This window comes from Argentina anserina, chromosome 5, assembly GCF_933775445.1.
Source record: "Argentina anserina chromosome 5, drPotAnse1.1, whole genome shotgun sequence".
Classification (NCBI taxonomy): Eukaryota; Viridiplantae; Streptophyta; class Magnoliopsida; order Rosales; family Rosaceae; genus Argentina; species Argentina anserina.
Genome location: NC_065876.1, coordinates 19404700 through 19421555, shown reverse-complemented (window position 1 = coordinate 19421555; position 16856 = coordinate 19404700). Strand labels below are relative to the sequence as shown.

The 16856-nt window shown below is 36.2% G+C and overlaps 1 protein-coding gene and 1 pseudogene across 1 annotated transcript; both read left to right on the top strand.

Annotated features, from left to right (window-relative positions):
* LOC126795674 (uncharacterized) overlaps window positions 1-16856 on the top strand; it is a 157843-nt pseudogene that overhangs the window by 29724 nt on the left and 111263 nt on the right.
* LOC126793968 (uncharacterized protein At4g06598) lies at window positions 11087-16686 on the top strand. Its single transcript, XM_050520603.1, has 5 exons — window positions 11087-11225; window positions 11781-12522; window positions 14361-14440; window positions 14552-14674; window positions 16021-16686. Exons 2-5 carry the CDS (start codon window positions 11798-11800, stop codon window positions 16218-16220), a joined length of 1128 nt encoding a protein of 375 aa, XP_050376560.1. The 5' UTR covers window positions 11087-11225; window positions 11781-11797; the 3' UTR covers window positions 16221-16686.

Genomic DNA, 16856 nt, shown 5'->3' with positions numbered 1-16856 from the left:
TGTTTAGTTATTTTAAAAGAACTGTCTGCTATTTGCTTATTATAAATCCACCACATTAGTCATAATCCCAGTTTGGGACTTGTCATAGAGGCTCGGCCTTGGTTATGGATACTAACCTGTCGATCTTTGCATGGGGATATGTAATGATGTTGCATGCAACAACACTTATTCATTTCAGACCCATAACTAATCAAGCGTTTAGTGCGTACCAGATAGTTTCTGGATACAATCCATTGCTTTTTTTCACTAAACGCATACTTGGTCAAGTTACTTATGTGCCTCTATTTTAGTCTCTCAAATTGGTCTACATGAGACGATTAAGTATTTTGGTTTGTTATGAATCACCAACACTTGTTCGCTATTTCCAATCTACAACCATGGATTTTTATCTTGTGATATTAGCAGATGCTAGGAGCACAAAGTGTGACGTTCTTAATGTATTTATGTTATATTCTTACTCTTTGTTACTTCTTATTTAGTGTGTTTTAGTTCATTTTGTTAGAATAAAGGTCTAGGCAATGCTTATTTCGACTATGAGTGATTTGATGATGAAATCGTGCTAAGTGTTAAGAATCTTTGTTGAGATATGATTCCTTATTTGAGTATGATTCATCATTTCCTATTTCTTTGATTCTAACTTACTTATTCTTATTAGGAAAGCAATCCTAGTTACGTAAGGAAAAATGAGAGACTGAATATCAGATCCTAGTAGGATAAGGAGAGGACGTACGACTTAATAGATTCCCATTCAGAGTTGGATTTCAAATCCAAGTTGGAGATGAATTCTCAAGGTGTTATTAAAGAGATTGTCGTGCATATAAATCAGAATTATTAAGGAAGAGAAGATATGCACTTGGAAGCCCAATCCATGCAAAAATAAGAAATCTAGCTGGATTCATAGTCCAACTTCGATGGGCTCTCTTGGACAGCTCAGAACAAATTAGAAGACGTGTCATATATGGATAGAAAGCTATATGAGTCTAGTTTCTGTACGATTTTAAATCACATCAATATCTGTTTCCTAGAGGAAGTTATGACCGAATCTTTACTCGGCGATCTAGTGGGCTTGACAGAATTATTTCAGCCATTGATTTGCTTTTGATCTAAGAGTTGTGAGGGAAAATGTGGTCTTGTTTCTCCTATATATAGAGGCACGAATCTACATCAGAATCATCATAAATCATTGAACCAAGTATAGCTAAAGCTCTGCCCAAACACATACTCACCACCAAGAACCCTAAATCCGAATTCCACCTTTCATCATCCCTTTCTCCGATTGCGTTGAGTGAAGGAGCTCTATTCCCTTAGAAGTCTTGGCCTTCCTTTGTGAATGCGTTGAGATTGCATAAAGTGTAACCATGTTCTTCTATTTTCAATTCGGTTTTTAGGTTTCTTGTATTTGGATTATTACAATATTTGGTTTTTGTTAATCTATTTCAACTTTGTCTATGAAGTTGCTGTATAATTTCAAGTTATATAAAGATGATGAATTTAGGTTTTGTTTCTATAATTTTTGGTTTTATGCCGTGCTTTTCATGATTGATTTCGAGATGATTGTGTTTGCGTTGAGTATAGTATGATATATTTGATTTATGACGTGCTATGAACATGTTCATCTTTTCTATGTGGCTTCGGAATTGCATAATTGATTTGTTAAGTAGGTGACATGCTTAATGGATTCAATATGTGTGGCTTTGGAGTTGCATGATATGATAAGTATGTTAGATTTCAATGAAGGGCGTTGGGCAATAGTTGAATGAGTTTAGTGTCTATGTGTTTAGGATAACCGTTGAGGACCCTAATTGCATGATCCAACCATAGTTGCTTGTGAGATATCTCGGCATGAACCTTAAGGAGATTAGAACTTGTTTATCGTTGGCTTTATATTACTTATTTTGGTGATGGCTTGTGTGTTGGTTGATTGATCACATGTATATGGTAGTTTAGGTTTTATTTCTGCTCTTATAATTCGAAACTATCAACTCCCTTTATTCCTTTGGTGAATTTGTTGTTATTTGATTTTGATTTAGTCCCTGGTTGGATCCCCGGTTTGTGAACGATACCCTCTTACTTTATACTACTAACGATGCTTACATGGTTAATATTGATGTCGAGTAATCGAGCCGATCAACAGACGGTCACTTTGATGAGACATATTTCTCGTCGTTAGGGGGGAGATATGGAATGCTCCCATTCCAGTTTTAACGCTAGGAATTGACGTGGTGTGGCATTATGTCTCATTAAGATCTCACACTGCTCTAAGTAAGTAATAAGTGCAACGCATTCTTAACCTCCAAAAAGTCAAAATTCGATGTTCAATGACTTTACCGATATTGCGAAAGTGACGAGATCGCACATAAATACTGTGATGTGCCGGTAAGATTGGAACCTTAAGAATATGGGAGAATTTCATATGACCTGGTCCTAACATCGTTGGTACCATCTCTGACAAAGGGAAAGAAGCCGGCGATGGCATCATCATATGCTGTGGAGTTGTCGACGTCTGTGGTATTGGACCACAAAACAAGGGCGGCAAACGCAAAGATTGACTAGTAAGGGTCATAACCGCGGTCTTGGCTACTATCTGGAAGAGGGGGATACCATTATTCTCTAGATTAAAAAAAACAAAAAGAAGCGATGTGTGAAGGCACAAATATTTCACACATCATGAAGAGATATTCTCTTAACATGTCTATCAACTAAGTTTATGTGGGACGCTATAAACTCATTTCGTTGCTATCAGAGAATAAAAGGAATCTCTCAATTGATCATATAAGCGCGCGCGTGTGTTTAATTGATTGATCTCTCATGATTGATGATGTATTCGCTTATGCTCTTATTCCGTTGTAAATTATCAACAATGAGCAACTTGACCGAAGTGGAAAGAATAAATACAGGCTGATCTAGACTTGTTATGTTAGTGATTGTTCATAAGTGTACTGAGAAAGATGAAATCATGCGATATTTGCAGAACTTATGGCGCAAATATTGTCTCATTATCCTAGTAATGACTACCATGAGTTATATTCTCTCATAATGGACATAATTGATTTCCGCTACTTGATTAGTAGTAGTGTCCATGAAAAATGATTTGCAGCATATGACAGTGGTCATAATATATATGTAAAGGGATCTTGACGTAGATATGAAAGTGCCCGGGGGACCTTAAATTCCTCTAGACCACGGAGAGCTTATGTAATCAGATTGTGATGTTCGAGAGAACGTAGTACAATCGGTTGCAAGAACTCATACCCATATGTGTTCATATGAAAGTCAATTTTGGACTCTATATTCCGTCTAAGTATAGATGATGAAGAGATTCAATGAGCTACAGATTCATATATGTAAGTGTTGTTGGGACACTGTTGCTTTCATCATGATGTGATTAACTATGCGTCTATGCATCGTCATTAGACTTGAATTGTTCTTTTGACATGGGTTTAGTTCTACACTTACTGAACCAACACAAATCATATCCACACCAACGCCGACAACAACTTAAGCAACATCAATGTACGCCTTGGTGTAGCAGTCGACACTGGCAGCGTAAAGGATGCATATGGTTCCATCTCAGACTAAAATCAGTCGTTCATTGGTCTATTCCCCCATTCCTTTGTGAAAGACACATTGAATGTGACAAATTAGAATATGTCTAGTTTCGTGTGTCAACTTCAATGAGACCTATTGGACAGCTCACTCGATGAAATATGGTGAATTTGGTACCGTTGGAAATGTCTATGTGTCTACTTTTCAGGGACATAAACCATTTGTTCATAGCTATCGTATTGAGTGAGTTATGGCCATTTTAAAGAAATAGGACAATTCTGTCCGGAAATTTGCAAGTCAGTCAACTTCGATAGAGTACTATGAACTAATCCAGTCGAATTAGGTTGTGAACGTTATGTCATTGGAAATCCACGGTTTTTTTCCAGAACATTTTACAGTTCACTCATACCTATTGTGATGAAGAAGTTATGGCCGTTTAAGTGAGTAAAAGTCATTCTACCAAAAAATCTGATTTCATTGCAAACTCTTGTTTTGAGTTGTTATGCAATCTTGTTTCTTAAAATCTAAGTTTCGCCAAGTATAACATGTATGATCTAAGGATGTATGGCTAGATTAATGATTAATCATTAGCCTAAGACTACTTTTGAGAAACATGTAATGAACGTTGTATACGTTGTTCTTTATACTCCATGATTATGACACTAATCATGGAGAGTTGTTTCGTAGACTTCAGGGAGAGTCTACCTCACATGATACTATCAAATGTAGGTGGTGTGTTGTGCTCTTTTTCGCCTTTGATCAAACTTTTGTTTTTCACCCAAGAGGTTTTTATTTTGCTTGACAAGGTTTTTACCAAGGCAAAATTATGTGCACCATGCAACCTAGGCATGCGACACAAGGGGGAGTGTTTTGGGAGAATTATTATTCTACCATTGTGTGTGTCTTAGCCTATTTAAGTTTCCTTATTGGAGTATATTATGCTTTAATGTAATAGATATGAATCTCTGATTCATCGGGATACTTCGTATGTAATGCCTATATATAGGCCCTATTATCAATCAATAAAGAGTGTGGTTATGTTTCATTACGTTGTTATAATTCTCCTTCCATTATCCTGCAACAATATCTTCATTTAAAATAAAAATAAAAGGACTAAACTACCCGGGCACAAAGGTTCAAGCATGAATAAACCTAAAACATGGGTCAAACCAAAGCCTAAAAGGCAAGACCCGAATCCAAGCTCAGAAACACAGTAGAGACCTATGATGCACGGACACACGCTTGGGGTGGCGTATCGCGTGTCCGACATAGATACAGACATGTCAGACACGTGCCAAATACGGTCAGACACGCGAACTAAAATTAGACACGCCTCGGACACGCCTCGGACACGTAAGGGACACACGTGTGTCCACATTGGACACACAATTTAGGAAGATACGGGGGGTATTTTTGTCCTCAAACAGATTTTGGACCTAAAGACCGATCCTTGTCTCATTGCTCTCGCGACGCAACCAAAGCACTCCAACCCCGACAAGTTCAACCTTCGACCCCTTTATCCCCGCCGTCGTCGTGGCCGTAACGGCTATCTCTTCGGCAAGGTAATTCCAAGTTGCAACTCTCTCCTCTTTCTTCTTCTTCGTCTTGTTGATTTCAAGAATTTTTTTTTATTTGTGATGAATTGAGTTGTAGGTGTAATTGATTATGGATTTATGGGTGATGGTTCAATTAGATCATATGGTTTGATGTTGGCATTTACCCTCATAATCTTGTGCATACTCTTTATTTTTAGGTGAATCGTGATCTGATGGCTGCTCACTTACAATTGATGCGCAGCCAAATTGAGCACTTACAGACAGAACTTCTATTTTACCGTGGTGATGCTAGTTTACCATTTGAAGAATTACAAGTGTATACTACTTTAGAAGAAGTTTAAGTGAGTGCTTCTTAAAGTCTGTTATGTGTTTTATGATTTTACGTTTTTCAATAACCTTCATTTCTACTAGATTCTTAAACACAAAGTTTCATTGATGGAAAAAAGCAATATGGAATTGAGGCAGGAGCTTCAGGGACATCGACGGACTTGTGAACATCTAACACAACGTGCACTTGAAGCTCAGTTGTGCTTTGGTTGAAATGATGTTTATTGATATTAACTAGCCATGACAGTTGACTAATATTTTATATATCAGGTCGAGAAAGATAAACTAGCCATGAAAATTAAAGCCTTCTGAAATGGTAAATATTGGGATGAGATTGATTCCAATCCAGTTCAGGTTTGTAATTCTTCCACTAGCCATATAATGCATTATGTTTAGTTTACCTTTGCTCATTGTCTTACTGCAGGTATCTGTTAGAATAGAGAGTTTACTGTGAAATGACTTTTTAATTATCTCCAAGAATATGACATGCTGAAAAATTATGAGTTGAGAATTCAAGAGTTAGAGGGTGAATTATTATGTATGACAAACTCTCGTAGCGGGAGACTTAATGAATGTATTGAGGGGGATGGTGACGGATTTCACACAAAGAACATATTATTCCATGTGATAATGACTTTTCATCTGATTGTGATGCCAAAGATGGAGACGTTTCTGGTAAGATATGAATATTCCCTTTCTGTTTTGTCTTCTTTCACTTATCTAGTTGATCATTGATCGGTTTGATTACTCGAGATCAATATTAACCCTGTAAGCATCGTTAGTAGTATAAAGCAAGAGGGTATCGTTCATAAACCGGGGATCCAACCAGGGAATAGAATCACAAACATTTAACAACGAATTCATAAGAGTTTAAAAGAGTTTGATATATAGGATCGGGTTGAAAGATAAAAACAGAAAATAAAACCTAAACTAATATATACATGTGATCAACCAACCAACACAAAATACATTACTAAAACAAATCATACAAACCTAACGAAAATTAGATTCTAGTCCTCCTTTAAGAGTCTTGACAAGACACTATCATGAATAACTAAGGTTGGATCATGCAATTAGGGTCCTACGCAGTAACCTAAACACATAGACACTTAACATATTCGATTCATTCCAAGCGGTTCTAATCGAAATCTAACATACTTATCCTACCATGCAACTTCAAAGCCACGCATATTGAATTCCTTAAGCATGTCACATACTTAACCAACAATCATGCAATTCCGAAAATCACATAGAAAAGATAAACATATTCATAGCACAAGTCATAAATCCAACAATCTAAATATCATGCTACAAGCGTATACATAACACATAGATACTCTCGAAATCACACAAAGACATGTCACGGCATAAACTAAAATCATAGAACTACAAACCTAAAATCGAAACTTTATATAATTTGAAACAAGTAACTATCTCATAGACAAAATCGAAACAAGTTTACAATGACCAAAACACATACACAACCAAGAACAAGTAAAACCAAAAACCGAAATAAACATAGAGAGAATCATGGTTACACTTTATCAATCAAGCGATCTCACAAGGTGTAGCCGTGGCCTTCCAAGAGGATGGAACCTCTTCACAAGCGTGCTTGAAGGCTAAGGATTGGTGGAGAATGGTGGAATCGGTTTTAGGATTTCTTGGATGGGTGAGTTTGAAATTTGGTAGAGCTTTGGCTAGTATGTGCACAAGGTTGATGATCATTTTATGTGGAAATGAGATGCTATATATAGAGGAAGAAACCCAAGGGAGGATGGCCACAAAGTCCACAAAGTTGAAACCAAATTGGTTGAAGTTTCCTAGATTCAACAGATCTGAGCTTTGTCCCTTGTTGTGGCCATAACTTTCTCTAGAAAATAGATATTGAGATGATTCCAACTGGATATTTCAACTAGACGTCCGCGGATTTTCATCCATATATCATGCATTTTCTCAGTCAATTTGAGCTGTCCAGGGGAGCCCGTCAAAGTTGGATAATCTACATTGCCAGAATTCTGATTTCTATAAGGATTGCATATCTTTTGCATTAATTGCATATCTTCTTCCTCCTTTAATGCTGATTTATTTTGTATAAATTTCTTCCTTTGAATTAGGGAGGCAGCAAAAGTCTTAATTTATTGCATGCCTTCTTTGACTTTCTTGCCTCTTCTCATTTAATTTTCTGCATGCCTTCTTTGACATTCTTTGGTGCAGGGATTCATGGAGATTCTGATACATATTTTGTGCTCTATATGCAGGAGAAAAAAATTCCCAAGTTTCCCTCATAGCCCTTGGATCAAAAGCAAATTAATGGCTGAGATAATTCTGTCGAGTTCACTGGACCTCCGAGCAATGATTCGATCATATCTCCCTGTAGGAATAAGATATTGATTTGATTCCAAATCCTACAGAAACTAGACTCACACAGCTTTTTATCCATATAAGGTAGGTATTCTAACTCGATCGGAGCTATCCAGGGGAGCCCGTCGAAGTTGGACTACAAATCTTGACAGCATTTTGATTCTTGCATGGATTGGGCTTTTAAGTGTATCTTCTTCTCTTTCCTTGTGGAACTATGATTGCTTTCCTTCTCCAACATGGATTTGTATTTCCTAATAAGAATAAGTACGTTAGAAACAAAGAAATACGAAAGGATGAATCCTACTCGAACAATGAATCATATCTCAACAAGGATTATTAACACTTAGCACTATTTCATCATCAATTCATTCATAATTGATATAAGTTCTACCTAGACACTTATTCATACAAAAGAAACTAAAATATACTAAATAAGAGGTAACAAAGAGTAAGAATAGGGCATAAACATATTAAGAACGTCACACTTTGTGCTCCTATCAATCATACATTATCTAATTGGTTCTTTTCTTCATAATAATGTCATATAGCCCCATTAAGTCCCTGAATTACTTTATGTTATAGCTATTTGTCAATAATTTTTTTTGTTATGGGGTACAAAGTATGAGTATGCCACGGTTTCTCCTTGTATTTGGACTGGTAATGGGTTTTACAGATTAACAATAGGTCAATAGTGGGGTTCTTTGGACTAATTATTTATGGTGATGTCTTTGGACTTTGTTGAGTAGCCAATACGATAAAGAGAACACTGTCGGTTTATAATGTAAAATTTGGCTACGGGTATTCTTGAAATGATGTTGTTTAAGAAACTATATTACTTATTGTTTTCTTAATTAGGAATATATATTTAAAAATAATATTTAATTAATGTGTTCAAAACGTGTCGTGTCCAACAAAAATTTCATTTGGCGTGTCCGCGTATCGAAGTGTGTCGGACACTGACCCGTATCGTGCTTCTTAGGTAGAGCTCCATTAACCTCCATTTGCCTCAGCCTAGCTCTGTCTGCCTACTCCACCTCTGATGGTCAACCTTGCTCCCACAATAATACCATGATCGTACACTCACTAAAGTAAAGAAGGTGAGAACCATTTAAGTGGTTGAACGCGTAGCTTGGAGGCCTGAGCCATTGCCTCAAAACTTGTATCAAACGTACCACCTGACCCAAGCTGTCAAACCGCTTAATTCCAAATTTGATGCCAAAACCTGATTACGCCAATGCAAGTACCCAATCAGAGAGGGACACCCTTGTCATTTGAGTCTTTGTCGACTCCCAACTCAGACCTGAAAAAAGTGCTCGCTGCGGACATCTTTTGGAAGCATCTAAAACCAAACCCAGCGAGCCCAACCGTCATTCCACCACACACTACACCGTCAAGAAGACGATGCACTGCCAAGGGCACAATGCACTGATGCAGGTGCATCACATCGTGCATGCAAAGTCAACGAAGCAAATTAAGCCTCATAGTCGCCAGTAAAAAGAAACCCTAGAAAGGATTCCTTGTAGTATTAGACATAAACCAAGCTATGAAAATCGATACCAATGATTTGGTGCACAATATCTCCACGCGAAGATTTCCCTCAATTTATAGTTGGTGGTTAAGGAATAAGAATTGACGAATTGTTTTGATAAGATCTATGGATCCATATTAGTCTCAGTAAATTGTGTGATCGTGACAAAAAAAATTGCATAAAAAATACACGAACATCAAATCATAAGAATTTTTTTTTGAGGTACGAAGTCATATAAAATTTTATGGCATAAATGCCTATTTACACCCTAAATTTGGCTGAAATTGTCAATTTACACCCCGAACTTGCATTTGAGTCAATTTACCTCCTAAACTTGGTAAAAATTGTCGATTTACACCCCGAACTTGTATTTGAGTCAATTTACCTCTTAAACTTGGTAAAAATTGCCGATTTGCACCCTATCCGTTAAATTTCAATCCAATTTTGCGTCACATGTCATGCACATGAGGGGTAATGTTGTCATTTTCTATTTATATTTTTCTTAAAAACAAATAAAAATATTTTTTTAAATGAGGATTATTTTGTTAATCAAATTATTTATTTACATCTTTTTTCTACCTACTTAACCATACTTTGAATTATATATTCAATATACCCACTCATTCAAATATAGTGTGTTGTGTATAAATATATTTCTATATGTACACATTGTTGGAGGATGAACAAAACGAGAATAATAACGACGTAATAGAACATAACGTAACCGTTTATTGATTGATAATGAGGCCAATATATAGGCATTACATAACCACAACCCCATAGGATTCGGAGTCCTAATCTATTACAAATATGTGAATCTATCTCTAACAGGAAACCTAATAAGGCTAAGACACACACAATGGTAGAATAGTAATTCTCTCAATCACACATTTATTTTTAATTTTCAATGTATTTATTTATTTATATTTTTTCTAATATCTTTTAACATACCATATCACATAAAATAATAAATATATAAATCAATAACATGTTTTGCAAAAACAAACATTGTAACAAATGTTCCTCTTAAGTAATTTTATTAATTTATTCATTATTCAATATGAATAAATAAAAAATGACAACATTACCCCTCATGTGCATGACATGTGACGCAAAATAGGATAGAAACAGTTAAATTTAACAGATGGGGTGCAAATCGGCAATTTTTACCAAGTTTAGGAGGTAAATTGACTCAAATGCAAGTTCGGGGTGCAAATTGACAATTTCAGCCAAATTTGGGGTACAAATCGGCATTTATGTCAAATTTTGTTCAATAAACAGCAAAAAGATAACACACTTTAAAGACCGACAATAACATCTATCCTATGATACTCCAAACATAAAAAAAAAACTAGACTTAAATGGCCAAAATTGCACTCACCTCTTTAGTACAGTTTATAGCATAAATATTAAGTACTTAGTAAATGAGATGTAGAAGAAAATTAAAAGTTACACCTACATTTCTTATGTATCGTGACTGGTCCCTCAAAAGAAGATTCAGAGTGAAGATGGAATAGATCAAATCATAAAAAATTATTTTGATGTCGTCAGTAGTATATATAATTTAATATTGTTTTCCGTTTTTCTCCTCTTTAGTTCAAATATAGAATGTTTGAAGTAAAAAATGAAAGTGAAAAAGGAGAAAGAGAAACTTTCGAATCAATTTTTATTTTACTTTAAAAAAAAAGAAAAAAAGGAGAACAGGAAAGCGTGAAAATAAGATTAGGTAAAAGAATTTTCTTAAAAAATGTTAAAAGACATCAACGAGAGAAGACCTAGAGAGAGAAAAGGGAGAGAGAGAGAGAGAGAGAGAGGAGCCATAGAAAACTCAGAAACCCTAGAGAAGAGAAGAGAAGAAACTCCGATTGCATTCCAAGATCCCGATTGATTAATCCTTTCGGTGATAGGTAATTTCACGGATGAATTCTCTATTCTTTTTTGATTTCTCAAATTCATGCAAATCTCATAAAAAAATCAGCTCTTACTTTGCGTACATTGTTCTCAGCAATTCGTCAAATCACTTATTGTTATTAGCAATCGCGTGATTGATTACGTGCTAATTGAATCAACACACAATTCCGTGACAAAATTCCGAATTGGATTAGTTTGGGTGATCTGTGTTTTGATGCTTTACACAAGTAGTAGTGGTTTTCGTCGCAGATGATTAATGAATTATGTGCATTGCCTTGGATTAAGTGCGTGTGTGGGTTTAGGAATCGTTCGCCTATGAGGGCTATTTCGTCACTGTGAACCGTTCGGTAGATCGTTTGTGGTGCTATGTTTCATCTATACGCATTGTCGGATTCAATAACAGCAATTTTCTTACTCAAGTTGTTAGAAGCTGGTGATTTTAAGTGTGTTTTAATTTTTGTATTCTCTTTTATTGGTTGCTGAACTATGCGTTGGGCTTCTCATGTCTTTTTCTACAAGTAATTTATGATCTTATGCGATGTTGTTTACAGGAATCCGGCATTGAAGCATGGAAAACTCCAAGAGTTCATCAAATATGAGAAATCTGATGTATTCCGGAAAGCACCCGTTGCTTCCACCTAAAAGTCCATTTCCTAGTGTTTCTCCGTCGTATGCAGATTATGTCTTCAGTCCTGCAATGGGGTCGAAAACTATTCAGAAGCCTAGAGAGGGAAATACACACCACCAGCGAACTTCCTCAGAGAGTTTACTGATAGAGGAGCAACCGTCTTGGCTTGATGATCTCCTTAATGAGCCAGAGACACCTATATGCAGAGGAGGCCATCGTCGTTCTTCAAGTGACTCCTTTGCGTATGTAGATGCAATTAATGTTACCAACATTGATTATGCTGGTCAAGATGAGTACAAATTTAACAATATGTTTTCCGCACCCTCTTGGAGACCCACTCAAGACTTTGATCCACAGACAGATTTAAGACATGCTTCATTGTACACTGAACTGAATTTGGTGAAGCAGAAAAATAAGGCATGGGAATCTTCTGTGAGTGCCGTAAGTAACCCAAGAAGCCTTTCTTCTCTCAAGGATAACATTGTTCTTCACAGTTCAGCATCTTTATCTACTACGCAAGAAGCAGATGGGGTTGTCTCTACAGCCAGTGAAAAGCAAGATCACATTGAATCTGGCCCACACGATGCTAAAGCTGCCTCTGAGAAAAAGGACAATTCCAATGCTAAGCCATATGCATCGGAGACGGATGCAAAACGTGCAAAACAGTATGTTATTAACTTCTGTACTCTTTATCCATACTCATATTACTTGATAGAAACATAATTTTACATAGTTGGTTTCAATGGTTTGTGATTGACATGCCTCTAACTGATCATTTGATGATCCTTCATGAATATCTGGGGACCTAGCTAGAATTCAATCAATGGTTTTTTTTTTTTACTTTGATGCCTAAAGTTAAATGTTTGTCACGACTTCCATAACCAATGCACGTAAAATGGGAAACAAAGGGGCAGTGGCGGATCCAGGATTTATAGGTGGGGTGGGCTTGAGTTTTTTTGTTTGTTGACTGAAATTAGAAGAGAAAATCTAGCTAGTACAGTGGTAATCAAATTACATAACATATACGAATTAATTCGTAGCAAAAAATAAAAAAATAAATAAGAGTTGGAAAAAGCTATCGATACTATGGTAAATAACATCTACTATCAATAAATTAAGAATCCTAGACGAAAGTAAGAACTATAAATAGAAATAAGGGCTCTAGAAATAAACCTTATATTTCACAAGAAAAAGAAAATGCAATTATTCTCTAAGAATTGATGCCTAAACATCAAATAAGATCCAAAACTACAGAAAAGGAACTACACTATTCAGTTTAGTGGGCCCAAACCTTTAATCAAAGATAATAGATCAGAAAAAAGGAAATGCATGCTAGGAGATTCGAACTTTGGTGGGCTAGGTGTTGATGAAAATTAGTTAGCCAAGTCTACTATAAACTGGTTTATGCCTATATGACACATGCTAATTTATTTTGACGGCAGTTCTCGGTTGGGCTTGAGCCCTACCAGTGTACATGCTAGATCCACCCCTGCAAAGGGGTAGAGTAGGGTACTCTTTTGTTTGTGTTATAGGTGCTGGAACGAGCTGAGGGCATATGACCACTACATGCAGAAATGTTTTTAGGTTTACTTATAGGTTGTTTTTGTGCAACCTCTAGTTGTTGATACAAGCTGAAATATATGCATGGACACTTTATATACAAGCACATCAAGTCTATCATTGCATTAGAGTTTTTAACAGCGATGGCTATGTATTTATGTCTTGTAATAATCTGTGCATCTGGAGACGAAACTGTTGTATCTGCACAAATTTATTATTTTAGTTTCTAATGTGTGGAACCTCTTTCTATGATATTATCTTTGTTTGACATCCCACATCTTCTCTCCCCCTTATAATGGTATGTTTTGGAATTCCATTTCTTGTCTGGTTTCTTATATCTTCTAGGCTTAATAAGTCCTGCAGCTTTTATTTAGACAATCAAGAAAGGACAAGTTCTTTATTTTCATTGCCTTTCAAAGATGCTTAGCATTCTACCTTTTTGCTGTGAATGCCAAAGCAATTTGGGAAGAGTAAATGAGAGAATAGCCTTGTAAGGAAAGTAGGGTTTTGCGTTTATTATGCACCTAGGTGCAGATATTCTACCAAGAAGGGTCATGATTGTGTTAAAATTATAGATGGGGTATATAATATTATCTTAAGTTGTAAAGGGTGTTAATTGTTAACATTACCTATAGCTTATATGGTATTATTTAACTCTGTCACACTTCTGAAATACATACCTTTGATTTCTGAAAAACACGGAGAAGGCAGTTGAATTGTATGTTTCTGCAAGAAATCCTGAGAATCGATCTTGTTTCTACTTTGAGGATGCAAGAATAAATCGAGGAAATGAAAATAGTTTAGTGCTTTGAGAAATATGACGATGATTGTTACAGATTCCTTGTAACCTCATTAATGGACATGATAGTGGAAACTTGATTTCTGTGTCCTAGAATGGGATTAGAGATAATATGTATGGAATTTGATGTACTCTTTACTGCAGGCAATTTGCTCAACGTTCACGGGTTCGCAAACTGCAATACATAGCTGAGTTGGAGAGAAATGTGCAAGCTTTACAGGCAAGTGAAAGAAGAAGCTAAAGTACTGTTTTAAAATTGAATTGGGTGACAGAACATTGATCCTTTTATAGATAAAGAGTTACTGATTGTGCCTGTACTGTTACTCTGCAGGCAGAGGGGACTGAAGTTTCGGCTGAGCTTGAATTTCTAAACCAGCAAAATCTAATTCTGAGCATGGAGAACAAAGCTCTCAAGCAGCGATTAGAAAACATAGCACAGGAGCAACTAATTAAATACTGTGAGTTTCTATATGTACAATTAATGCTCCGATAGGCTATCTGAATTTCTACTTCATCTGATACTGAATTAGGCACATGTCTTGAATGAAAATAGTATCAGCTAGTTTATGAAATCAATTAGATCTGAAGTTTTGAAGCACATATTACTAGGGAAGTTGCAAGGAAAGGTGAAGCTATTCTTAGATTATGTGATGTATCTCGTACCTATTGTAGTGTCAGGTTGACTGGAAACTAAATTGGAGAATTATGAGAATTATAAAGATTGGGATAAACATGGATAAAATGTAAATATTGAAAACAATGTTCTAGTAGGGGATTATATAAAACTCCAGAGGGTTTCAGAGACAGGTGCTTACCAATCTGGAATATATAATACTTGAAAATTTACAGGCCCATCAATGTATTAAATAGCTGGAGACTGTTCTTTATGGGTCCATAACCCCTTCAGAAAATCAGAAGTCAACTATGAGGGAAGTTGACTTTGTTGTGTAGTTTTGTTTGCTTGCAGTTTTTAGTGTGCGTTATATAGATAGAACATCCTCTGGTAGGCTGTTAAAAAGTAGCACATTTTTGCTATGGCTGCAAAAGAAAGTTATCACGCTGCTCTTTTCCTAGCAGGTTTGCTGCAGGATGGTTTTATATAAGAGCAAATCCCAGATAATAGAGTGTAGAACATATATGATAAGTTCTAGCAAGGGATATAAATGATAGCTTGACCAGCTTCCCACCTAAGAGGTCATAGTATTCCCCCAGGCCCCTCCATGAGCAGAGAATCTCAGAAACTTTTCATTATCAACCTAAACCTGATAAGATATCCATTTCTATAGTCATTGATACTTAATTCTTTGAATCCCTCGAACTAATGGAGTCCGGAATGTTAAATCATTAACTCTTTAGGAGTTCCTCTTTTCAAAGTATGTAATCAAACCTTGTCAAACAGATTCACTCGAGACAAAGCCTGTTACTATGGTGTAAAATTAAATTTACCAGACATTCAAAAACTGGACTCTCCTGTTGTGCAGAAGTGAAATGATCAATAATCTACAATTTCATAATCTTATTTATTAATAGTTACAATGTAGAAGATAAAACTATGTTTAAAGGTTGGTCTTACAGATCTAGGGTAAAACAATTGTTTTTCTTCGTTGTGTATAGACTTGTTGAATGCTAATGTTTTATGGGGGAAAAGAAAAAAGGTTCATTTGCTGTCTCAAAATGTTCTTATGAAAAAACAGTATACATCTTTATAACATATCTGCAGAGCTGTGCTTGTTATTTCTTTCCCATTATTTTTGCTATTCAAATTTCATGAGGTGGCTAATATATTTGAGCTTTTCATGTTTAGTGGAGCAAGAATTGTTGGAGAGGGAGATTGGGAGGCTACGAACATTGTATCAGCAGCACCAACAGCAACAGCAACGACCTTCTTCTAGCCATAGACGTAATAACAGCAGAGACCTTGATTCTCAATTTGCAAACCTCTCTTTGAAACACAAGGATCCAAATGCAGGCCGTGACCCTGTCACAGGTGCACTTCACATTTAGATGTGTAGTCAAGTCAGAGCTGATGTGTTTATCTCTCTTTTCCATTGATGTTGCCATCCCCTGCCTGACAAGTTTGTTGCTTCCCTTTGTGCGGGACAAGGCTGAGCTATCCCATTATTGGTGCCTTCCCTTTCTTCTCCACTTCGTGTAATTCGATTGTCAATGTTTATTGTCCTTCTCTGTTAAGTTAATGTCTGTGCACCTGGTAGTCATTGCCCAAGGTAGTTCTATTTAGGGCAGATGAGATACCGGAGGTGGTAACTCAGAAAAGGTCCGGTACAATTTTTACTGTATGTCCTAATTAGTCGTATGATTCATTAGTGTTGCATGGTTCAGTTCTGGCCCATTGAAGATTCCCACATAGTACAGTGATCATTTGGGCTGTGGATTTGCAAGGCATTATGATAGGAATGTGTACTTTTGTAAAATTGTTATAAATGAAATCCGTGGTTTCTTTGTTCGAATTGGTTTTGAGAAAGATAAATTTTTGATTGAATGTTATTAGCAGCAGCTGGCCGTAACTTATGTTTGTTGTTGCTGATTAAAACATCATCATGACTCAATAGGATTTTTAATAACGCCTTTACGCTTTTAATCTAGTAAACTAGACACTTGGGGAACTGATGAACATGCGCG

What these genes read in the sequence shown, in the direction of transcription:
- LOC126793968 (XM_050520603.1), top strand. Translation starts at nt 11,798, where the DNA reads ATGGAAAACTCCAAGAGTTCATCAAATATGAGAAATCTGATGTATTCC. An exon ending in GATGCAAAACGTGCAAAACA is followed by an intron (nt 12,523 to 14,360) that starts GTATGTTATTAA and finishes TCTTTACTGCAG; the next exon opens with GCAATTTGCTCAACGTTCAC. An exon ending in GGAGCAACTAATTAAATACT is followed by an intron (nt 14,675 to 16,020) that starts GTGAGTTTCTAT and finishes TTTCATGTTTAG; the next exon opens with TGGAGCAAGAATTGTTGGAG.